This window comes from Oncorhynchus keta, chromosome 33, assembly GCF_023373465.1.
Source record: "Oncorhynchus keta strain PuntledgeMale-10-30-2019 chromosome 33, Oket_V2, whole genome shotgun sequence".
In the NCBI taxonomy this organism is placed as follows: domain Eukaryota; kingdom Metazoa; phylum Chordata; class Actinopteri; order Salmoniformes; family Salmonidae; genus Oncorhynchus; species Oncorhynchus keta.
This window is the reverse complement of record NC_068453.1, coordinates 17208479-17233476: the sequence shown is the minus strand read 5'-3', so window position 1 is coordinate 17233476 and position 24998 is coordinate 17208479. Positions and strand designations below refer to the sequence as shown.

Genomic DNA, 24998 nt, shown 5'->3' with positions numbered 1-24998 from the left:
TTTACCTGTGCCACAGAAGGTGCGGCAGGGGTAGTAGCAGCCCTTGGCTTCCTCTGGTACCTCCCCAGGAGCACTGTGGAAGTGCAGGTGAGTGGAGATACGGCTAGACTGGATGGCTACCAGGTTCCCCCCAATACCTGGAGAACAGACAGAACAGGCAGGCTTAGGGCTGGAGCTGACTGGAGGCAGCTGAGTATAGAACGGAAGTGAGGGTTAGAGAGAAATGCGAGGACTCAGATTTGTATCCTTCCCTAAAACAGGTGATGCCTTCCCGTCACAGATCTGAGGTAACCCAACCTCTCCCTCCAAAGAGCAGGGACGGACTGTAGTTTCTGTCATATTACTTTCACATATCAAGTCCTTCCAGATCAATTAGGACAGAGGGAAGGGTGTGAGTTCTGGTTTGGAATGCAGCCTGGCTGTGTTGCATCTCAGTACATTGCTCAACACGTGAGCCTGACTTTCTCAACCAGAAGGAGCATGAGACAGCAGTGATGCATCGCCACAGTCTGAGAAATAATGAATACATATTACAGACACAGAGAGAGAGAGACACAGAGACAGAGAGAGAGAGATGGGGATAGACAGACAGGGAAAGTAGGGGGACAGAGATAAAAAGGAGAAATGGGGGAGAAAGACTGACAGTGTGCCCCATCTAATTCTGCTCAGCTTCCTCATATAGATTGCAATTTGTACCAAGCAGAGGAACATTGAAATCAGCAGGACAAGGCAATTTATATCCACACACAAAGTCAGTCAGGTGACTCAGAATAGTCTAGCCACGCAGCACAGGAAATGTAGAAACACTCACAGCTTCCAGGTGGGCAGACCAGACAACCACTCCAACCCAAAATAGTGTATGAGACAGGCAACACTGACAGAAAGTAGAGGAGGAGATGAGAGAGGCTGTGGTCAATGAGACAGACAACACTGACAGAAAGTAGAAGGAGATGAGAGAGGCTGTGGTCAATGAGACAGACAACACTGACAGAAAGTAGAAGGAGATGAGAGAGGCTGTGGTCAATGAGACAGACAACACTGACAGAAAGTAGAAGGAGATGAGAGAGGCTGTGGTCAATGAGACAGACAACACTGACAGAAAGTAGAAGGAGATGAGAGGCTGTGGTCAATGAGACAGACAACACTGACAGAAAGTAGGAGGAGATGAGAGAGGCTGTGGTCAATGAGACAGACAACAATGACAGAAAGTAGAAGGAGATGAGAGAGGCTGTGGTCGCTCAGACAGAAAGGGACAAAGAGAATTTGGGGTTGTGTTTTGGAGAGGGGCATTTTTTGGGGTAGCTGGGCTTATCTCCCCTGCAGTGCTTGTTATCCTGATCAGGCGGGCCTAAATGAGGACAGACACCTCTGCTGCCCAGAGATTATGGCCACTTAATCCAATCTTTGCTGCCTCTCCGTCTCTCCACTGACATTTAACTTCTCCATGTTGCGGCTAAATAGAACTCCCCACCCTCCTCACGCCTCTCTCCCCACAATCTTATCCCTTTCCACCCTCTTCATCTCTCACACTCCTCTGTGCCTAATCACCCCCCTTCTCATTCCACCCACATCCCTCACTTTCATTGCACCCCTCACCCATCTCCAGTCCACTAATCAATCCCTCTCCTCCCTCCTCTCCAGAGGTCTGGGGAGTGTGGTGGTTCCACCTCAGCAGGGGGGCTAGCTGCTGTAATTTGGGTCACTGGGTCTCACGGCGGGAGAGGAGGGGTGGGTTGAGGGTAGACCACAGGGGGTCCGGTCTCCCTCCCCATCGGAGTAGCTCTGGGACAACAGACTGTCTGTCTGCCTCTCCACATCTAATCTCCATTTTCCTTTCTCCCATTCCAGTCTCCCATCCCGCTCCTTTCCCAGCTTCACTCATCTCTCTTCTTATATTCGGTCTCTAGTTTAGAAGAGAGGATCTGTGCATGTTCAGAGTGAAAGCATCAAAGGCTCAGTCTATTCATCTCCTCCTCCCTATAAGATAGTAACCACTATGTGTTGTAAATCACAGATAGTTACAGGGTTGGTGATGAAACCTCCCTTTTACAGCCCCCAGAATCATTTGTCTGTGTGGTCCCCCTACACACCCTGACACACACACACACACAAACACACTTCCCAGATCACCCAGCCATTTCCTGATTTGTTGACATCTCAGCAGTAACATCGATTAGAGGCACACAGTCTCCTTCCATTGCGTTAAATGTCTCTCATTAACAATGTTTAATTAAAAGCTGATCTCCGGTTGTCAAAATGCCAGCAACAGCCTTGGCAACGGTCCCCCGGTAAGGATGGGAGGAGGGTGACAGTAGCAGTGATATAGAGACAGACGTTTGTGTTTAGTCCCTTACTCACTATTTTTCTAAGTTTAAATGTAAATTCAGTCACATTGTAAATCCACACAGTGTGTCAGTCACATTGTAAACCCGCACAGTGTGTCAGTCACATTGTAAACCCGCACAGTGTGTCAGTCACATTGTAAACCCGCACAGTGCGTCAGTCACATTGTAAACCCGCACAGTGCGTCAGTCGCATTGTAAACCCGCACAGTGCGTCAGTCGCATTGTAAACCCACACAGTGCGTCAGTCGCATTGTAAACCCACACATTTACATTACATTTACATTTAAGTCATTTAGCAGACGCTCTTATCCAGAGCGACTTACAAATTGGTGCATTCACCTTATGACATCCAGTGGAACAGCCACTTTACAATAGTGCATCTAAATCTTTTAGGGGGGTGAGAAGGATTACTTATCCTACCCTAGGTATTCCTTAAAGAGGTTAGGGTTAGGAGTTTAGAACAGTGCTGTACACACAGTGCGTCAGTCGCATTGTAAACCCACACAGTGCGTCAGTCGCATTGTAAACCCACACAGTGCGTCAGTCGCATTGTAAACCCACACAGTGCGTCAGTCGCATTGTAAACCCACACAGTGCGTCAGTCGCATTGTAAACCTGCACAGTGCGTCAGTCACATTGTAAACCCACACAGTGTGTCAGTCACATTGTAAACCCAACACAGTGCGTCAGTCGCATTATAAACCCACACAGTGTGTCAGTCACATTGTAAACCCACACAGAGTGTCTAATCAGTCAGTGATATTGCGTCTCACCATTAATGACAGGGGTGTACACCACGATGCCAGCCAGGTTCGGGTCAGACACGGTTTTGTCCAAGATGAGACCTCCGATACTGCAGAGCACAGAACATTCACACATTAAATGGTGCTATTATTCTGATCACGTGAATGTGCAATAGTCTGCTACTTCTCTGACAGTGAGCGAGTGCATCCACACACACACACACCTGCTGATGACCATGGCAGTGATGACAGGCTCCCAGCCGGAGTAGAGCAGGGTGCGGCTGGCCGGGTGTTTGGAGGAGATCACCATCCACACTGGAGTCAGAGAAAGGAAGAAGGCACACACCAGGGACGACGCGTACGGGTGAGAGTCTACAGAGACAGAGAGGGAGAGACACAAATCAAAATGATCCAAATACAACTGGTGCAGACTTTTACAGTGAAAATATTGCTTAAGAACATTTCCCAACGATGCAGAACTAACACAAAAGGAAAAAAAATACATGAGACAAGATCGAATAGAGCTACGCACAACAATAGAGCTACGCACAACAATAGAGCTACGCACAACAGAGCTACGCACAAGAATAGAGCTACGCACAAGAATAGAGCTACGCACAAGAATAGAGCTATATACAGGGAGTACCAAATCAATGTGTAGAGGTAAATATGTACACGAAGGCAGACAGAGGCAGAGAGAGAGAGGCAGAGAGGAAAGGGGAGAATTAAAAACAGATGTAATCCCCAGAGTGAAACAACTGGTGGGAGTTACAACAACAAAACAACAAACACAATTTATCAGCTTCAGCTTCATGTGGATTGACAGAGCAGGGGGGAGATACTGCATCTCCTCTCCCCAGGAAAGACAGCATGACACAGAGCATGGGGAGATACTGTCTCTCCCCAGGAAAGACAGCATGACACCGAGCAAGAAAACAACAGATTCATAACAAACAAGGAGAGGTACTGTATTTGTATGACTCAGTACAGTAGCTACAGGACATCTAACTTTAAAGACCTGAGAAATAGATCCTCACTCCTAGCAAGACACTATCCTTGGAGGGGTCTACTTTATACTGAAATGTGCATGCGCACACACCTGTGCGGGTTTACAACTCTAATGATTATTACAGCTCTAAATCAGTGATGTTGGAGAATAGAGAAGGGGAAAACACCTGCTTAGTGCCTAGTAGTGAGATATGTAACGCCATCATCCCCTTCTCCTTACCAGATGTTCATCTCACCATGATCCCATTCCACACACTTAACGGCCCTCATCATCAACCCCCTGAAGACATAGATATAAAACCCAGAGAAGGGAGTTCCATGTAGTCACAGTGGGTAGAATTGGGTAATAGTCCCAGTCATGATGACACAGGTATACCCACCAGTCCCTGGGTTTAGACTTGGCTCGTGGCATTGGGTGTGGGTATATATATATTTGGGATAGAGTCTCCTGGATATCTCTGTACACCATCAGGTTAAAATGATTCACTTTAGCTATGAGTAAACTGCACATTAGTCCAATTAGGCAGAACACAGCGGACGGGACGGACACGGCTGGCCCTTACAACAGAGACACTGTCCTCTGTGGTAACATCCCAAATGGCACCCTATTCTCTATGTAATGCACTACTTTTGACCAGGGCCCATAGGGAATAGAGTGTCATTTGGAACACAACCTATCCTACAACACCAGGCAAGGCCAGACAGATTTACTGAGCTGGTATGAAAATATGAACAACTCTTGTATTAAATTATCTCAGATGTTTTACTGTAGCCTTTCATAGTTCTGGAGTCTCTGGTCTGGTGATGCATTCTTGTTTCATAGGGCCCAGACACATCAAGGTTAGTAAAATACACTTTCCAAGGGAAACGCTTGCTGGTCCACTGTATTGGGTAATGTAACACAAGGAAGCGCGTGTGAGGCTGGGCATGGCATATATTAAATATGGACTATGGAGTGGGAGATGGAGAGAGGGAAAGCGAGGGAGAGAAAGATATGGTCTGTTCTGATGAAAATAACAGCGTAAGAGTGCCATCTAGTGGTTGAACAATGCAGTCTGATTCGAAATGGACCATTTCTTTACACTGTTGGACAGATATATTATTCACCATTTTTCAAGAGGAAATAAAACAAACAGAGGAAGGATGAAGTGAAGGATTGTGAACTCAATATAGAGGGTCAAAAAATAGTTGACTGCTTGTGTGTCTTATTTCCATCTGGAAGTATCTAGTCCAAACCCTCCTCCTCTCACCCAGGCAGTTGTAGAGTCCCTGGCTGATCCAGGCCAGGATGGCCAGGGTGATGAGGTCACCGAAGCTGGCGGCGATGGGCGTAGCCACGTTGTCGGGGTTGATGCCCGTCTTCTTGGAGCCCACGATCACTCCCACCATGATGAAGCCTAGGGTTCAGATGGTACAGAGGTCAGGGCGACACGCCTGCACATACCTCAACCTTCCATGTGTGTGTTTATTACTAATACACTGCTCAAAAAAATGAAGGGAACACTTAAACAACACAATGTAACTCCAAGTCAATCACACTTCTGTGAAATCAAACTGTCCACTTAGGAAGCAACACTGAATGACAATAAATTCCACATGCGGTTGTGCAAATGGTATAGACAACAGGTGGAAATTATAGGCATTTAGCAAGACACCCCCAATAAAGGAGTGGTTCTGCAGGTGGTGACCACAGACCACTTCTCAGTTCCTATGCTTCCTGGCTGATGTTTTGGTCACTTTTGAATGCTGGCGGTGCTTTCACTCTAGTGGTAGCATGAGACTGAGTCTACAAACCACACAAGTGGCTTAGGTAGTGCAGCTCATCCAGGATGGCACATCAATGCGAGCTGTCTGTCAGCGTAGTGTCCAGAGCATGGAGGTGCTACCAGGAGTCAGGCCAGTACATCAGGAGACGTGGAGGAGGCCGTAGGAGGGCAACAACCCAGCGGCAGGACCGCTACCTCCGCCTTTGTGCAAGGAGGAGCACTGCCAGATCCCTGCAAAATGACCTCCAGCAGGCCACAAATGTGCATGTGTCTGCTCAAAGGTCAGAAACAGACTCCATGAGGGTGGTATGAAGGCCCGATGTCCACAGGTGGGGGTTGTGCTTACAGCCCAACACCGTGCAGGACGTTTGGAACACGAAGATTGGCAAATTCGGCACTAGCGCCCTGTGCTCTATACAGATGAAAGCAGGTTCACACTGAGCACATGTGACAGACGTGACAGAGTCTGGAGACGCTGTGGAGAACGTTCTGCTGCCTGCAACATCCTCCAGCATGACCGGTTTGGCGGTGGGTCAGTCATGGTGTGGGGTGGCATTCCTTTGGGGGGCCGCACAGCCCTCCATGTGCTCGCCAGAGGTAGCCTGACTGCCATTAGGTACTGAGATGAGATCCTCAGACCCCTTGTGAAACCATATGCTGGTGCGGTTAGCCCTGGGTTCCTCCTAATGCAAGACAATGCTAGACCTCATGTGGCTGGAGTGTGTCAGCAGTTCCTGCAAGAGGAAGGCATTGATGCTATGGACTGGCCCGCCCGTTCCCCAGACCTGAATCCAATTGAGCACATGTGTGACATCATGTCTCGCTCCATCCACCAACACCACGTTGCACCATAGACTGTCCAGGAGTTGGCGGATGCTTTAGTCCAGGTCTGGGAGGAGCTCCCTCAGGAGACCATCCGCCATCTCATCAGGAGCATGCCCAGGCGTTGTAGGGAGGTCATACAGGCATGTGGAGGCCACACACACTACTGAGCCTCATTTTGACTTGTTTTAAGGACATTACATCAAAGTTGGATCAGCCTGTAGTGTGGTTTTCCACTTTAATTTTGAGTGTGACTCCAAATCCAGACCTCCATGGGTTGATATTTGATTTCCATTGATCATTTTTGTGTGATTTTTGTTGTCAGCACATTCAACTATGTAAATAAAAAAAGTATTTAATAAGAATATTTCATTTATTCAGATCTAGGATGTGTTATTTTAGTGTTCCCTTTATTTTTTTGAGCAGTGTATATAGCATGAGACCCATCAGCAGTAGGCGATAATATGTTGGGCTGTGACTGTTTGATTGTCTGAATGCGCACATTCCATATCAGAGTACATGTGTGTGTCCTTATCTATTTGTGTGTGTGTGTGTGTGTGTCTGTACCCTGCAGCATAGAGGCTATGAAGGCAGTGGCCACGCTGGCAGAGCAGAGCAGAACGGCATGACTCATCTGGAACTTCCCCTCTGGGATCCAACCCAGAACCACTGCCGCCACTGCTGCCAGGAAGCCTACTACTGTAGCTTGTACCTAGAAGGAGAGAGAGAGAGGATGACAGAGGGAGAAGGAACTTAGGAGAGAAAGGGACAGGTGTGGGGGAAGGGTTAACAGGAATAACATCAACCTGTTTTAACAATGTTTTCCTATTATATGATACACGATCAACATTAAAACACTCAGTCAATAATTACCACAAGTACTAACCAGAAGTACACATACTACGCAGATAAACAGATCGGGAGATAAGGGCACAAATTCAAAACCGCTCGCCAATGATCCCTCTAAGACGAACACGGGCGCGCAGCTCCCCCGGGACTGCCACACAGAACAAATATTAGCTCACTGTGAGAAGCATGAGATTGAACTTTACTCAACTTTCTAGAGCAGTGTTCGCTCAGGCATAAGTTGAGCAGTGTTCACCCAGGCATTCCTAGTTGATTGCAAAAGATTTCTGTAAAAAAAACAACGATAAAGCTAAAAGTGCCCATTTTAATTTATTTTGGTCTCGGGCTGTTGGCGGTAGGTGAACCCGATTCAGCTGCCCTGCACGCCTGGTGGGTGAACTGTTGCCATTTTGAACCATTTCATGTATCTGGCCTGGAGAGCCAATCAAGTGCACTATAGGCCTACCGCTGGCCAATCAGATGGCTCAGATTACCATGTCTGCAGTAACGTAGAAGGCGTAACAGAAAGCTACAGAAAAGTTGATACTGTGAGATTTCAAAATGTTTAAAACCATTTACTTTGTACTGGACAGCGTTTACAGTATGAGCGGTCATGAGTAGATTTTGAGATCAAAACGAGAGTTGCATGTAGCCACTTGCACATTCTGTTAATTTCCTTTGCTAGTTAATGAGTTATTAGCCCAGTTATAATTTGTAGTCAGCAATAGAGGTGTGATTGCTTATGAGAGCACAAAACGTGTACATTTCTAGACTTCTTTGAAAAGCTTTTTTTGTCTTAAAGGGGCAGTGTAGTATTTTGAGACAGGCTTGAATAAGCTAAGTAACCAATAGGCAGATGGTAGCATAATTTGTCTGATTCTCTGTAATAATGGCATGGGAATAATAATACATTTTTATTTATTTTGTAAAGTGGTTTCTTGCATCAAGCAACAACATTTTCAGTCACCTCCCTTTCAGACGGACAAGTGGATAAACAGTTTAATGTCAAGCCCTGCATGTTTTTTCAAAAATATAATGGAATGTATGCCTACATTGAACACGACACATTGCCTGCTACTGTAGGATGAATGATAGGACAGCTATTTCCAAGAAAATGTAATGGGTGCATTTTCTCCATAGTTTGATGGTAGGCCACTGGTAGATCAAACATCCATAGCAGCTTACTTGGCCACTGTTATAACTAACTTAAAGCGGGTACAGCCTCAGTGTTCACATGAAACACATGCTGGAAGTTGTACAACATTTTCACAACGTTCAAGTTTGCTCTGAAATTTGCTCAGTGGCAAAAAACATTGCTGCTCACTATGAGGCGGACAGTGTGTGTGTTTACCTGTTTTAGCGCCAGGTTTCCTATGATCAGATTCCATTTCTCTATGGGAGAGTCCATCTTCCCCACATTCACCTGCACAGTGACAGACCACAATCAGCAACTCAAATGATTCAATATTCACTTGAATCTCCTACACAAATAACCTGTCCCCAAAAAAAACTGATTAATAACTACTTTGAACAGTTTGCAGGAACCGCTAATCAGATTACAAATATGATTAAACTAAACAAAATGTTCAATTGAGTGCATTGTTTCAGATGGGAAGGTTTATGACTGTTCTTGTTCACTTAGCAAAAGTATGCAGAGCTTAGCAGTTTCTCGTTCAGTGAACAGGGAGTGAGCTGAGGGAACAAGTGAAACACAACACTGAGTTTCTCTGTGTGAGACCGAACAGAATGATGTGAATGTGTATCTGTGAGGAAAGAGGCAGGGGAGGAACGGGCCAAACTGAACAAAGAGAGAATTCTGTCCAATCACTTCATCAACTTCTCAAACCCCAGATCATTTGAATAGGGGGAGAAAGAGAGGGAGGAAAAAAAGCGAGGAAGCAAGTTGGGAGAACCAGAGTGTAATGGTGTGTGTGAGAGTGTATGTGTAAGATGGGAGAACCAGAGTGTAACGATGTATGTGTAAGATGGGAGAACCAGAGTGTAATGGTGTGTGTGTGAGAGTATGTGTAAGATGGGAGAACCAGAGTGTAACGGTGCATGTGTAAGATGGGAGCGAGAGACAGAAATACACTTGAGTAATGTAACCTGTGTATCCCCTTAAAATGTACTCGGTTGTGTCTGACATTCACTGAACTGAATAGTTGTCTTTGCTGTCTTCGTATCCAAGATAATTGTGTAGTTTAGAGTGTGTAGTCTTAAGTGATTTACCGAGGTTAGCTAGCCAGCTAGTCCTTAACGTAGGAGACACTGCTAGCTAGCCAACAGTCTTACCGAGAACTTCCGCACTTATCGCTCCACAGGTAGTATCACATTTTCATTTCATTTCATTACAGCACAACGGTTTGATTTGTTTGATTGTGTAGTACATAGCTAGCTACATAGGTCTTTGTATCAAAGATAATTGTGTAGTCTAGAGCGATTTTCTAGGTTAGCTAGCCAGCTATTGTCGTTCTTTTAACGCAACGTAACGTAATCAACACTGCTAGCTAGCCAGCTAGCCCCGAATAGCAGCACTGTAGAAACTATTACACTCAACGGAACGACTTGATTAGTGTAGTGTCAACAACGCAGCCACTGCCAGCTAGCCTACAAAGTCAACAACGCAGCCACTGCCAGCTAGCCAACTTCAGCAGTACTGTATCATTTTAATCATTTTAGTCAATAAGATTCTTGCTACGTAAGCTTAACTTTCTGAACATTCGAGACGTGTAGTCCACTTGTCATTCCAATCTCCTTGCATTAGCGTAGCCTCTTCTGTAGCCTGTCAACTATGTGTCTGTCTATCCCTGTTCTCTCCTCTCTGCACAGACCATACAAACGCTCCACACCGCGTGGCCGCGGCCACCCTAATCTGGCGGTCCCAGCGCGCACGACCCACATGGAGTTCCAGGTCTCCGGTAGCCTCTGGAACTGCCGATCTGCGGCCAACAAGGCAGAGTTCATCTCAGCCTATGCCTCCCTCCAGTCCCTCGACTTCTTGGCACTGACGGAAACATGGATCACCACAGATAACACTGCTACTCCTACTGCTCTCTCTTCGTCCGCCCACGTGTTCTCGCACACCCCGAGAGCTTCTGGTCAGCGGGGTGGTGGCACCGGGATCCTCATCTCTCCCAAGTGGTCATTCTCTTTCTCCCCTTACCCATCTGTCTATCGCCTCCTTTGAATTCCATGCTGTCACAGTTACCAGCCCTTTCAAGCTTAACATCCTTATCATTTATCGCCCTCCAGGTCCCCTCGGAGAGTTCATCAATGAGCTTGATGCCTTGATAAGCTCCTTTCCTGAGGACGGCTCACCTCTCACAGTGCTGGGCGACTTTAACCTCCCCACGTCTACCTTTGACTCATTCCTCTCTGCCTCCTTCTTTCCACTCCTCTCCTCTTTTGACCTCACCCTCTCACCTTCCCCCCTACTCACAAGGCAGGCAATACGCTCGACCTCATCTTTACTAGATGCTGTTCTTCCACTAACCTCATTGCAACTCCCCTCAAGTCTCCGACCACTACCTTGTATCCTTTTCCCTCTCGCTCTCATCCAACACTTCCCACACTGCCCCTACTCGGATGGTATCACGCCGTCCCAACCTCTCCCCGCTACTCTCTCCTCTTCCATCCTATCATCTCTTCCCTCTGCTCAAACCTTCTCCAACCTATCTCCTGATTCTGCCTCCTCAACCCTCCTCTCCTCCCTTTCTGCATCCTTTGACTCTCTATGTCCCCTATCCTCCAGGCCGGCTCGGTCCTCCCCTCCCGCTCCGTGGCTCGACGACTCATTGCGAGCTCACAGAACAGGGCTCCGGGCAGCCGAGCGGAAATGGAGGAAAACTCGCCTCCCTGCGGACCTGGCATCCTTTCACTCCCTCCTCTCTACATTTGCCTCCTCTGTCTCTGCTGCTAAAGCCACTTTCTACCACTCTAAATTCCAAGCATCTGCCTCTAACCCTAGGAAGCTCTTTGCCACCTTCTCCTCCCTCCTGAATCCCCCCCCCCCCTCCTCCCTCTCTGCAGATGACTTCGTCAACCATTTTGAAAAGAAGGTCGACGACATCCGATCCTCGTTTGCTAAGTCAAACGACACCGCTGGTTTTGCTCACACTGCCCTACCCTGTGCTCTGACCTCTTTCTCCCCTCTCTCCAGATGAAATCTCGCGTCTTGTGACGGCCGGCCGCCCAACAACCTGCCCGCTTGACCCTATCCCCTCCTCTCTTCTCCAGACCATTTCCGGAGACCTTCTCCCTTACCTCACCTCGCTCATCAACTCATCCCTGACAGCTGGCTACGTCCCTTCCGTCTTCAAGAGAGCGAGAGTTGCACCCTTCTGAAAAAACCTACACTCGATCCCTCCGATGTCAACAACTACAGACCAGTATCCCTTCTTTCTTTTCTCTCCAAAACTCTTGAACGTGCTGTCCTTGGCCAGCTCTCCCGCTATCTCTCTCAGAATGACCTTCTTGATCCAAATCAGTCAGGTTTCAAGACTAGTCATTCAACTGAGACTGCTCTTCTCTGTATCACGGAGGCGCTCCGCACTGCTAAAGCTAACTCTCTCTCCTCTGCTCTCATCCTTCTAGACCTATCGGCTGCCTTCGATACTGTGAACCATCAGATCCTCCTCTCCACCCTCTCCGAGTTGGGCATCTCCGGCGCGGCCCACGCTTGGATTGCGTCCTACCTGACAGGTCGCTCCTACCAGGTGGCGTGGCGAGAATCTGTCTCCTCACCACGCGCTCTCACCACTGGTGTCCCCCAGGGCTCTGTTCTAGGCCCTCTCCTATTCTCGCTATACACCAAGTCACTTGGCTCTGTCATAACCTCACATGGTCTCTCCTATCATTGCTATGCAGACGACACACAATTAATCTTCTCCTTTCCCCCTTCTGATGACCAGGTGGCGAATCGCATCTCTGCATGTCTGGCAGACATATCAGTGTGGATGACGGATCACCACCTCAAGCTGAACCTCGGCAAGACGGAGCTGCTCTTCCTCCCGGGGAAGGACTGCCCGTTCCATGATCTCGCCATCACGGTTGACAACTCCATTGTGTCCTCCTCCCAGAGCGCTAAGAACCTTGGCGTGATCCTGGACAACACCCTGTCGTTCTCAACTAACATCAAGGCGGTGGCCCGTTCCTGTAGGTTCATGCTCTACAACATCCGCAGAGTACGACCCTGCCTCACACAGGAAGCGGCGCAGGTCCTAATCCAGGCACTTGTCATCTCCCGGATTACTGCAACTCGCTGTTGGCTGGGCTCCCTGCCTGTGCCATTAAACCCCTACAACTCATCCAGAACGCCGCAGCCCGTCTGGTGTTCAACCTTCCCAAGTTCTCTCACGTCACCCCGCTCCTCCGCTCTCTCCACTGGCTTCCAGTTGAAGCTCGCATCCGCTACAAGACCATGGTGCTTGCCTACGAAGCTGTGAGGGGAACGGCACCTCAGTACCTCCAGGCTCTGATCAGGCCCTACACCCAAACAAGGGCACTGCGTTCATCCACCTCTGGCCTGCTCGCCTCCCTACCACTGAGGAAGTACAGTTCCCGCTCAGCCCAGTCAAAACTGTTCGCTGCTCTGGCCCCTCAATGGTGGAACAAACTCCCCACGACGCCAGGACAGCGGAGTCAATCACCACCTTCCGGAGACACCTGAAACCCCACCTCTTTAAGGAATACCTAGGATAGGATAAAGTAATCCTTCTCACCCCCTTAAAAGATTTAGATGCACTATTGTAAAGTGGCTGTTCCACTGGATGTCATAAGGTGAATGCACCAATTTGTAAGTCGCTCTGGATAAGAGCGTCTGCTAAATGACTTAAATGTAATGTAAATGATTAATATTCTGCGGATCTGTTACTATTTTACCCTTTGTCTTTTATTTTGTGAAAAGCTCTAGATGCCTGTACATGCCTTTGCTGTCTTGCTAATCATTTGTGGTTTGTCACCCAGTTCAAAATAACTTTGTTGCGTTCGAGCAAGTAAAGAGCCAACCTGTTTCGAAAGTATGGTATTGTATTCATATTTAAACTTTTATCTTCTCAAGGACTGTATACGAGGAATTTGTCCTAAAAACGTTCTCCTGTTCCCCTAACTCTCATCCTAGTATTGGAGCGTTTCTTCCTCTCTGATGTATAATAAATAATGAAACCTCTAATCACAGCCTTTAGAGATTCCCAAAGGGTGGAGTCGTCAACATCCCCTGTGTCGTTAGCTCCGAAAGAAAAAGGCAATCTGCTCCTTCAAATACTGACAAAAAGTCTCATCTTTCAACAAGTATGCGTCTAAGCGCCAAAGTCGCCGACCTGTAGACATATTGTTGAGTTTCAGCACCATGGACAGAGGAGAGTGGTCCGTAATTAGAATAGGGTGATAGGTTACCAACGCAGCTTGGAGTCCAACAAAAAATTTAATTCTGGAATATGATTTATGAACTGACGAAAAGAAAGAATAATCCCTATCTGTTGGGTCAGTCTCCAAATATCAACAATGTTAAGGTTTGTCATCAATGTATTTAGAAACACATGGATTTGATTGTTGAAGTGACCTTGATAGCTGTTTATCTAAAAGAGGATCTAACATACAAAATAAAGTCACCTCCAACAATAACACTTGTATCCGATATATTTGGTATGGCCTTAAATACCATTTGAAAAAATAATGGATCATCGAAGTTGGGTCCATATAAATTGACCACGGTTATTGGTTTCGAATTCAGTGTACCAGCCACAATAATATACCGACCATTAGGATCTGAAATCGAGGATGAGTAAACAAAAAGGAATGTTTTTCCTTATCAGGATTGCTACCCCTCTTGCTTTTGCATCAAAATTAGACTGGTATATCTGACCAATCCAGCCGACAATGCAATTGCAGAGTTAGAGAGACGCACTGCAGCAGGAATTTTGGCCCACTCCTCCATACAGACAGTCTCCAGCTCTGAAACCTGAAGGATCTGTCGCTGGGCAATACGGACTTTCAGCTCCCTCCAAAGATTTTCTATTGGGTTCAGGTCTGGAGACTGGCTAGGCCACTCCAGGACCTTGAGATGCTTCTTACGGAGCCACTCCTTAGTTGCCCTGGCTGTGTGTTTCGGGTCGTTGTCATGCTGGAAGACCCAGCCACGACCCATTTTTCAATGCTCTTACTGAGGGAAGGAGGTTGTTAGCCAAGATCTCGCGATACATGGCCCCATCCATTCTCCCCTCAATACGGTGCAGTCGTCCTGTCCCCTTTGCACAGTTGTTCTGTATCCTCTGCCAGGGAGCTTGCTTGACAAGAACAGATCGGCCTCTTTAGGGTTGTCAAACATACGTGTTGATCCCTCGACTGTCACCTTAAACCGGGCTGGGAAGAGGAATCCATATCGGATGTTTGCCGCCCTGCATTTGTTTTGCGTAACTCATCATACTCTTTCCGTTGGTTCCTCACCTCCAAGGTAAGATCTGGGTAGAAAGACACTCTGGCTCCGTAGTTAAGGGGGAACTTTTAACTAGCCAGCTTGAAGATGAGATCCCTGGTCTGGGGATAGTGCAGCCGTGCGATGAATGACCTTGGTTGCGCACCCTTGGCCGGCTTCGTTGCCTGTGATCTGTGTGTGCGGTCGATCAGGATGGCCTATTTGAAGTGAAGTGTTCACTCCCCAGCAATGCCAGAAAGCTCTGAGACAAATTCAGTGGGTTTCCCTTTCTCAGTGTCCTCCTGGATCCCACATATTCGGATGTTCTGGCGTCTTGAATGCCACTCAAGCATTTCCAAACAGGCGTTCAGGGTTTTGTTGTCATTTTTGAACGTTGTGCACTGTTTCTCTGTCCTGTAGCCTGGCCTCGTGATCGACTGTCGTCTGCTCAACCTCATGCACCCAGCCCTTGGCTGCCGTCACAGTTTCAGTCAAAGACCCAATACTCTTTGAGATATCAGCTAACCTTGTGTCCACCTTCTTGCTTAGTGAGTTTATAGCAGCCAGTAGGTCACTGAGCAGGTTCTGTGGAGAACTCTTGGGAGATAGCATCTTCAGCTAACTCCTCGTGGGTCGGCGATGTTGAAATTGGTTCATTGTCCATCTCATTCAAATTATCTTGTTTAGCTCCCCCTTTTTTGGTGCCTTTTCTCTTTGTCATATTGCCAGACAATGTTTTAAGTTATAGGTTGTAAGAGGTTAAGATAAATAAGAATTTGTTTCAAAATTGAGCGGAGCACTAGCAAAGCACGTCTACTCCTTAGCACGCTCTCTAGCGCCTCCCTGTGTTTGTGTCTTACCGCAGTGGATAGTCTGGATGCGAGGGTCATCTCCAGGTTGCCCTTCAGGCCCAGCAGAGCCGGAACCAGGATGAAGATCTCTGTAATGTACTTAAAGGCATCCCAGTGCTGGGAGAGAGAAAGAGGAGGAGAGCGAGAGAAAGAAAGGAGAAGAGACAGCGATATTAGACATGTCATTGTTGTTGATAGTCTATTGTTGGCTACTGGCTAGTACAGAGCAGATGGGAGCTTACTATTTGTTCTGTGTCAGGTTGTTTTTATTAGAAAGTTGTCCCCATTCAAATATTTACATTCAAATGTTATATCAAAATAAGGTGAAATGCCGTAGCTTCGAGTCATAGGTTCCTACCTAGTAGCCTATCCCTACTAGTATTGGCTGAGTGGCTATGATAATCCCTTTAACAATGTAATATCAATATACAGATATCCCTTTATCACCTTCCTTGAAAGCTCTCTACACATGGAATGGAGTCATTAGTAAACAATACATACCAATTGATGTAAACTGTGCCAAATCCACCTCTACCTAATTGAACTTCACATGCACTAGCCCACACCCCAGTCTCAACAGGACCTATGCTCTACCATTCCAGTCTCACCTGTACTATGTCCAGCACCATCCCTGCTGACACCGTGCCGAAACCAGCCAGCAGGAAAGGCACCACGATCTGCAGTGCCATGGCCAGAGGCGACTCCTTGGGCATATTGCGTGTGGAGGGCCTCTGACTCTCCTCTTCCTCCTTCTCCTCGTCATCACCCTCCTCCCCTGAGAGCGTCCCCTCAGGGAGCATGGGCTCAGTCTCAGAGTACCGCACATCCCCACCGTCTGACAGGCTAACGGATGTCCGCGCTACCCGGTCCGAGTGCCGGCGCACCTCCAGGTGAGGGGGGTCAGGCCGGTAGCCGTTCCCATCAGGTTTGGGCCCCAGGTCGCCCATGGCCAGACCACGCTCCTCCTGGAGCTTGGTGTATCCCGTAGGGACCATGGTTTGGAACAGAGAGGGGATCCACCCGGTAGGCACTGGCTTCAGAGAGAGACTGCTCCAGCCACCGGCGGCTCCGCTCATACGCACCACTAGGCTAGGGCCCAGAGAGTCGCCCAGTGTGTGGATGTTCATGCTAAGCAATGCTGCTGATGAGTCCGCAATGTCTCATCTCCATTCATTCAGGCGGGGCAGTGTGAAAGAGGGCAGGCAGGGCTGGTTAAATAGGAAGAGGGGCATCCATGTCCACTACGATCAGCCCTGTGGAGACCAGCCAAGGAGAAAGACTGTCACTGTTCTCTCCAGCTCATGCAAGCGAAACAAACACAAATTATAGTCTAGCTATTCTACCCGGGGCAAAGGCAAACCACATTTAATTTCAAACAGACTAGATAGCCTACATTGCTTGTTTTGGTTCTGTTATCAGAAGACCCTGAGGCTGAGGAGAGGAGGAGCTGTCTACACAATGCATGCTGATTAATAACCCACTATCTGGTTGCTTTCAGGTAGGCCTATTGTATGTCTGGTTGAATGTCTCTGAAAACCTGCACAAATATGATATCAAAGTGCATATGTGCCGTCTATGATTGTATTTATTTTTAAATGACATAACATAATCTCTGCTTATGACCAAGTCTTGAAACAGTGAAATACATAAGCAACATTCTCTGCTTCTCTAGCCAATATAATTCAACACAACTTTTCTCCTCAGATAAATTGATATTTTGGAAAATGTAGAAAGCTATGCCATATGGATAGTTCCATAATAAATTATTGTTTTTACATTTGAGAGGCCCATGTGGCACCAGCAAAGGAAAAATACGGTTGATGTGTTAGAAATCAATCTGTCTGTCAGTCTACGTACGTACTGTCAGAACCAGGCTAAAAGCTAAATCCTGCGTCTAGGTGGATAGATATTTCACAAGTTTTTAACACCAATAGAACGGGTAGCAAACTGAAAAGCGAATTTGACAAGGAAGTGAAGAAAATAATAGTTTTATTACCGTTATCACGTCTATGTCAAAATGTTCTTCTGGCAAGGCAAATCTAGCCACATAAACAGCTTGATGGATGCTAACGCGAGCTAACATAACGTTAGTTGGCTAGTAGTACCTCCAAGGTAGCTAAACAAACAGGAGAAAAGCAAAAAGGCTTACCTATACAGGGGAAATGCGCTTGACTTAAGGAATTGCGGATTTCTCTGAAGGATGCCCTTTTCCTTTTTGACACTAAGCTCGTCGCGTCACAGGAAAAGTGCCACACAGACTAGTAGTACGCAGGCGCAGAGCACACCTTGTCGCGACATCTGGCAGGAATGTCTCGAGCAGGACCAGTCGTGTCCTTATACAATAAGTTCAGGTCATTTATGTCAAGGACATCAAATAGGCGCAGATTCCTATGCGTAAATATGTTATTTGAAATATGAATTCACAGTTTGTGATTTTGCATTGATGCGCTTGTTACAAAATAGCTATTCTGAAATTGTATTGTGTTATGACATAATACATGCAGTAGTTGCAATCAATATACAGGTTCGTCAATTTATAATCCATTAACCCAAAGGGAAGTATGACAATGTTTTGAGTTTTGTCACCCCGAAACAGTAGAAGGCGCTATACACCAATGGGATGTAGGTTTTCAACCTGTGACCCAAATGTTGACGCAAGGACAGTCGAAACATGACTCGAAATTTGTTTTACCGAGCTGCTAATATTGTCCAACTCAGAAGGTTTACACTTCTAGCTGGGTCAAGGTTACTTTGCACGCAAACTCAAGCAGAGCCACCGACTGTCAGACAGCAAAACAATGGAATAAGGTATTCAAGTTGTCAGCAAACTAACAAAGCCAGCTAGCTTGACAACTCTGTCAGTGTTTGATTCCTGTGGTCAAAGAACTTATGCATTTGGTCGGCGACCACCTTTTGCAAAAGGTGTGCCCATTGTACATAAACTGTCCATTTTGGGCACGCGCTTCCATCTCTTTAATATATAAACGGATCACCTGAAACGTTAAATGGTGTATCTAGCTAGTAAGCAGTATGTCCTATAAAAATCGCACTATTACACTTCAGGTACACCGTGCATTGCTCGGTACTGTGCATTGATTTCTGTTCCTCTTTAAATGATTCTTGCTACTGTAACTGTAATTACATGTGCAGGAGAATAATCCTGAACAACCCCCAAGAAGAGGAATGCCCTGTCTCTGTCCATGCTGGAATCACTGAGAAGCAACATCCTGGCTGACATCGACAGCGACGACCTCAGAGTCATCGTCATATCAGGTAAGATACCACCAGAGTGCTGATCCATGATCAGATGTGCCCCTTGGTCCCCCCTTCATAAACTCTGTTGTATTGTGTTTTGTGTGTTCCAGCTAAGGGACCAGTGTTCTCCTCTGGGCATGACCTGAAGGAGCTGACGTCAGCACAGGGCAGAGATTACCACACCAAGGTGTTTCAGGCCTGCTCAGAGGTGTGGTTCACTGTCGTACTGTATACAAATATACTGTACACACACACACATCATCATCATCATCATGATTGGCGATCGCTCCAGTCGTGTATGATTGTCCTCCATAGAGTCTTCTATTTGGGGCTCTTCAGATGGCTGTGTACATACAGTACACACATTCTCATCTACAAACACACTCATACCTCTTGTTGTTTTTTAAGGTTATGACCCTGATACAAGACATTCCTGTGCCTGTGATTGCCATGGTGAATGGGGTTGCCACAGCAGCAGGATGCCAGTTGTGACATTGCCATGGTGACAGAGAAGTCCACCTTCGCCACGCCAGGGGTCAACGTGGGTCTGTTCTGCTCAACACCAGCCGTGGCAATAGGAAGAGCTGTCCCCAAGAAGGTAAACACACACGCACACAAACACACTCTGTAGCACTGATATATTCTGATATTTTACAGGTCGCCATGGAGATGCTGTTCACAGGAAGCCCGATCTCGGCACAGGATGCTTTGAGGCACGGGCTGGTCAGTAAGGTGGTTCCTGAGCAGCGTCTAGAGGAGGAGACGTTAGCCATCGCACGGCGGGTCTGTCAGGCCAGTCGGCCCGTTGTAGCCCTTGGCAAGGCCACCTTCCACAGGTGTGTGTGTCTCACCCCACAGATGTTTTACCACACTGTAGCACTCAACCCTTCTGCCTACCATGTATTCATTCCCTGTTTGCATTACGTTTTGATGTTTTTGTTGGTTTGAGTGGATATCCACTGATACACTTGCATGCAAAAAGACAGCAAAATACTCTCTAATCTTTTGTCTAGAAAGATAAATACTATACACATGTGTAGTTTGATACATATTTGAATCATAATTTCATTTTTTTCCTCTCCCAGACAGATGGCCCAGGGGTGGGATGCGGCCTATGCTACAGCCTCTCGTGTCATGGTGGATAACCTGGCTCTCAGAGACGGACAGGAGGGGATACGGGCCTTCATAGAGAAACGGAAGCCTGTGTGGACAAACAAAGCACAGAAGGCCAATTACGAGTGATGTCTGCTGGGCTGGCCTACCATGGCCTGTGAGGGGTGCATGGGCTGGTGAGGGATGCTCGGCCTGCTCGAACCAGGGACCCTCTGCACACATCAACAACTGACACCCTCAAAGCATCGTTACCTATCGCTCCACAAAAGCCACAACTACTTCAAGGTCTCAGAGCGAGTGACGTCATCGATTTAAACGTATTAGCGCGCACCCCACTAACATGCTAGCCATTTCACACCAGTTACATCAGCAGCCTCTGGAATGGAGAGGGAGCCTGTGGATGGTTGAGGTGTTAAACTCGACCTGAACCCATCACAGAACACATGCTCGAGGAGGACATTTTGAAATTAAATCCCTGTTGATTATTGTAGTGATCTTCTGATGAAGGGATACTGCAGGGCTGTCTTCATGTATGCCCTTAGGAGGGGGTGAGGTGAAGGGTCTTGGAAAGGTAGATACTTGAGATGCACCCATGTTCAAGGGACTCACACAGTACATAGATTGGGCACTTCTTGTGAGACAGAATGTAAATGTTTAAAGGAGCAGTTGAGACCATCAAAAAGCGTTCACTCCGCCACTGATTTGGTAAAAAGCTGATGGATGGGACTGGAGACATGTCACCACTCTAAAATTCATAGACAGAGCTATGGATGCAAGGACTGACCGTCCATGAGATACAAATGTGTTTTGAGGCTATACATTGCTTACAAAGGTGTAAAACAAGCTTATATTTGTGTTTCTGATAGGATACGACAATTAAAACTTAGCTCATGAGGAATGTAGTAAGTTTTATTCTTCAGTTCTGTATCCAATTTTCAAAGAAAATAGATTAAAAGGAAAACGAGTGGCTCTCGTCGTTGATAAACTAAATTGATAACCAGTTGTTCAGAGACACAAAGACTACTCCATGGCTATTTTAAAAATGACAAAGTCCTCATAGATGAGGGAAATAATGAAACATAATTCTAGCCCGGTTATGGATTGTAACAACACAATAAATAAAAAAAAGCTTTTGTATATATCTTCACATAACTAATTGGAACACACAAGCACTAATTGAACATGGTGAAGATAACTATGTAAACAGAAGGCACAGTATGTGTGGATGGTGTGGTGTGTTTATTTTTTATTTGTTATGTTTGGGAAAGTTGACTAATGAAATGGTTGCATATCCCAGAACCAATGTATTGATGTGAGCCGGGGTATGAGAGGGCTTTCAATGTTGTTCAGATGATGGATATACTTTTAGAATGAATTATACGTCTTATTTATTTATTGTCCTATCATGGTGGAACAGTTTTAAAATAAATGATATCTAATTATTTATTTATGAGCCTAATTTAATGGTACGGTCCACACTCCTATACCCTACACCCACCTGAATGACCCAGATACTAAGGAGAAGTCCCTAACTGTTTTATGGGCCTGCTGTAAGCAGTCTGTATGCAGCCAAAATGCGGTCAGCGACCAAGAGCAGCACTGCCCCCTCAAGATTCTGAGCCTGCCTGGCAGGGTTGGTCCTGCAAAGCCAAAGCCCCCTAAATGGAGAACATAATATACAAGGAAATTCTCAAAGCTGCTCATGAGAACCTTGATGACCTTGTACCTAGCCGGTGGGAGTTCCGGTGGGGTGCCCCCACCCAGGCAGTGGCAATGCTGGCAACACTAGCTGCAGTAACCCATGGGGAGGGGGTCACACTCGGACATTCAGAGAGGGGGTATATTATTGTGACCCTGGTGGCACAAAATCAAAAGTCTGACTGCATGGAGATGCTTGGGAATATGGTCAATACGGGTGACCGTATTGTGGGTGTTTCAGGGAAAAGGTGTACATTTGACCTCCATCATCTAGGATGTGACAATGGTTAATAAAATCTCTCAATTTCTGCCCATTTTTGCAGGCCTTCTCATGCAGCTGCAACAGTAAGTGCATTTGTAAATCAGGACCTTTCTTGAGTTGGGCTCTGGGATGGTGCAACTGTTGAGAATGTGAGTTTATGGTTGTGTGGGGGGAAAGGGTTGAGTGTGTGTGGGTGTATGTGTGTATCCCACAACTGTTGCGAATGAGTAAAAGATGTTAGGGACGAGAGGATGATCCACAGCCAAATATAATACAAATCGAGGTGAGGGCGATGGAAATGCATTTGGCAGTTGATCTACTTTAATTTGGTAAATGGCACTGTGTGCCCCTTTCGAAGGATGGATCCCAGTCTGTTCAGGGCTATGAGATGTGGGGGGTCGGAGGTGGTCTGACGGGCATTGGGATGATGGCCCAGCTCGGGATGAGGAGGGCTTTTAGCGGGTGGAATGGTGGGGACCAATTGGAGGTTTACTGAGTAGCAATGCAAATATCATGGTACAGCTATATAGACACTCAATCATCATGTTACTTTTTAATGGTACGTTTACAAACATATTTTGATAAATAGAATTGAAAGTTGTGTCTCATTATGGTAAGTGGTGAAATAAGTATAGCCAGTTACAATTGTAATGGCATAGCAGATAATAAGAAAAGATGATCAGTATGTACCTGGCTAAAAGAGAAGGAATATAATATCTTATTGTTTACAGGAAACCCATTCAACAATTTTAGATGCAGTTTTGTGGAAAAAGAACTGGGGGGATTGGGGGGGTGAAATGTATTTATCCGATGGGCAAAGAAATTCAAAAGGGGTGATGGTTTTAATTAACAGTAATTTTGATCCAAATGTGCAAATTGTCCAAACAGATTATCAAGGTAGATGGATTACTTTAAATATGTTATTGGACAATAAACATACACTGCTCAAAAAAATAAGGGGAACACTTAAACAACACCATGTAACTCCAAGTCAATCACACTTCTGTGAAATCAAACTGTCCACTCAGGAAGCAACACTGATTGACAATAAATGTCACATGCTGTTGTCCAAATGGAATAGACAACAGGTGGAAATTATAGGCAATTAGCAAGACACTCCCAATAAAGGAGTGGTTCTGCAGGTGGTAACCACAGACCACTTCTCAGTACCTAAGCTTCCTGGCTGATGTTTTGGTCACTTTTGAATGCTGGTGGTGCTTTCACTCTAGTGGTAGCATGAGACGGAGTCTACAACCCACACAAGTGGCTCAGGTAGTGCAGCTCATCCAGGATGGAACATCAATGCGAGCTGTGGCAAGAAGGTTTGCTGTGTCTGTCAGCGTAGTGTCCAGAGCATGGAGGCGCTACCAGGAGACAGGCCAGTACATCAGGAGACGTGGAGCAGGCCGTAGGAGGGCAACAACCCAGCAGCAGGACCGCTACCTCTGCCTTTGTGCAAGGAGGAGCAGGAGGAGCACTGCCAGAGCCCTGCAAAATGACCTCCAGCAGGCCACAAATGTGCATGTGTCTGCTCAAATGGTCAAAAACAGACTCCATGAGGGTGGTATGAGGGACCGCAACATCCTCCAGCATGACCGGTTTGACGGTGGGTCAGTCATAGTGTGGGATGGCATTTCTTTGGGGGGCCGCACAGCCCTCCATGTGCTCGCCAGAGGTAGCCTGATTGCCATTAGGTACCGAGATGAGATCCTCAGACTCCTTGTGAGACCATATGCTGGTGCGGTTGGCCCTGGGTTCCTCCTAATGCAAGACATCATTTACATTACATTTAAGTCATTTAGCAGACGCTCTTATCCAGAGCGACTTACAAATTGGTGCATTCACCTTATGACATCCAGTGGAACAGCCACTTTACAATAGTGCATCTAAATCTTTTAGGGGGGGTGAGAAGGATTACTTATCCTATCCTAGGTATTCCTTAAAGAGGTGGGGTTTCAGGTGTCTCCGGAAGGTGGTGATTGACTCCGCTGTCCTGGCTCGTGAGGGAGTTTGTTCCACCATTAGGGGCCAGAGCAGCGAACAGTTTTGACTGGGCTGAGCGGGAACTGTACTTCCTCAGTGGTAGGGAGGCGAGCAGGCCAGAGGTGGATGAACGAGTGCCCTTGTTTGGGTGTAGGGCCTGATCAGAGCCTGGAGGTACTTCCTCCCTCACAGCTCCGTAGGCAAGCACCATGGTCTTGTAGCGGATGCGAGCTTCAACTGGAAGCCAGTGGAGAGAGCGGAGGAGCGGGGTGACGTGAGAGAACTTGGGAAGGTTGAACACCAGACGGGCTGCGGCGTTCTGGATGAGTTGTAGGGGTTTAATGGCACAGGCAGGGAGCCCAGCCAACAGCGAGTTGCAGTAATCCAGACGGGAGATGACAAGTGCCTGGATTAGGACCTGCGCCGCTTCCTGTGTGAGGCAGGGTCGTACTCTGCGGATGTTGTAGAGCATGAACCTACAGTGCTAGACCTCATGTGGCTGGAGTGTGTCAGCAGTTCCTGCATGAGGAAGGCATTGATGCTATGGACTGGCCCGCCCGTTCCCCAGACCTGAATCCAATTGAGCACATCTGAGACATCATGTCTCGCTCCATCCACCAACGCCACGCTGCACCACAGACTGTCCAGGAGTTGGCGGATGCTTTAGTCCAGGTCTGGGAGGAGATCCCTCAGGAGACCATCCGCCACCTCATCAGGAGCATGCCCAGGTGTTGTAGGGAGGTCATACAGGCACGTGGAGGCCACACACACTACTGAGCCTCATTTTGACTTGTTTTAAGGACATTACATTACATGGGTTGATACATTTGATTTCCATTGATAATCTTTGTGTGATTTTGTTGTCAGCACATTCAAATATGTAAAGAAAAAAGTA

The 24998-nt window shown here is 46.9% G+C and overlaps 1 protein-coding gene and 1 pseudogene across 2 annotated transcripts in view; one reads left to right on the top strand and one right to left on the bottom strand.

Moving 5' to 3' along the window:
- LOC118366291 (solute carrier family 41 member 2-like) overlaps positions 1–18098 on the bottom strand; it is a 43755-nt gene extending 25657 nt beyond the window's left edge. For both annotated transcript variants that reach the window (XM_035748846.2, XM_035748847.2), the window contains exons 1-9: positions 17942–18098; positions 16401–17045; positions 15802–15909; positions 8882–8953; positions 7252–7396; positions 5347–5493; positions 3313–3460; positions 3119–3198; positions 6–137 (exon numbers count right to left, since the gene is read on the bottom strand). In XM_035748846.2, coding sequence (XP_035604739.2) covers positions 6–137; positions 3119–3198; positions 3313–3460; positions 5347–5493; positions 7252–7396; positions 8882–8953; positions 15802–15909; positions 16401–16919 — 1351 coding nt within the window. In that variant the 5' untranslated portion in view covers positions 16920–17045; positions 17942–18098. The remainder of the gene's footprint in view (positions 1–5; positions 138–3118; positions 3199–3312; positions 3461–5346; positions 5494–7251; positions 7397–8881; positions 8954–15801; positions 15910–16400; positions 17046–17941) is intronic.
- Positions 18099–18247: 149 nt separating this feature from the next.
- LOC118366292 (enoyl-CoA hydratase domain-containing protein 3, mitochondrial-like) lies at positions 18248–21606 on the top strand (annotated as a pseudogene).
- The last annotated feature ends 3392 nt before the right edge of the window (positions 21607–24998 follow it).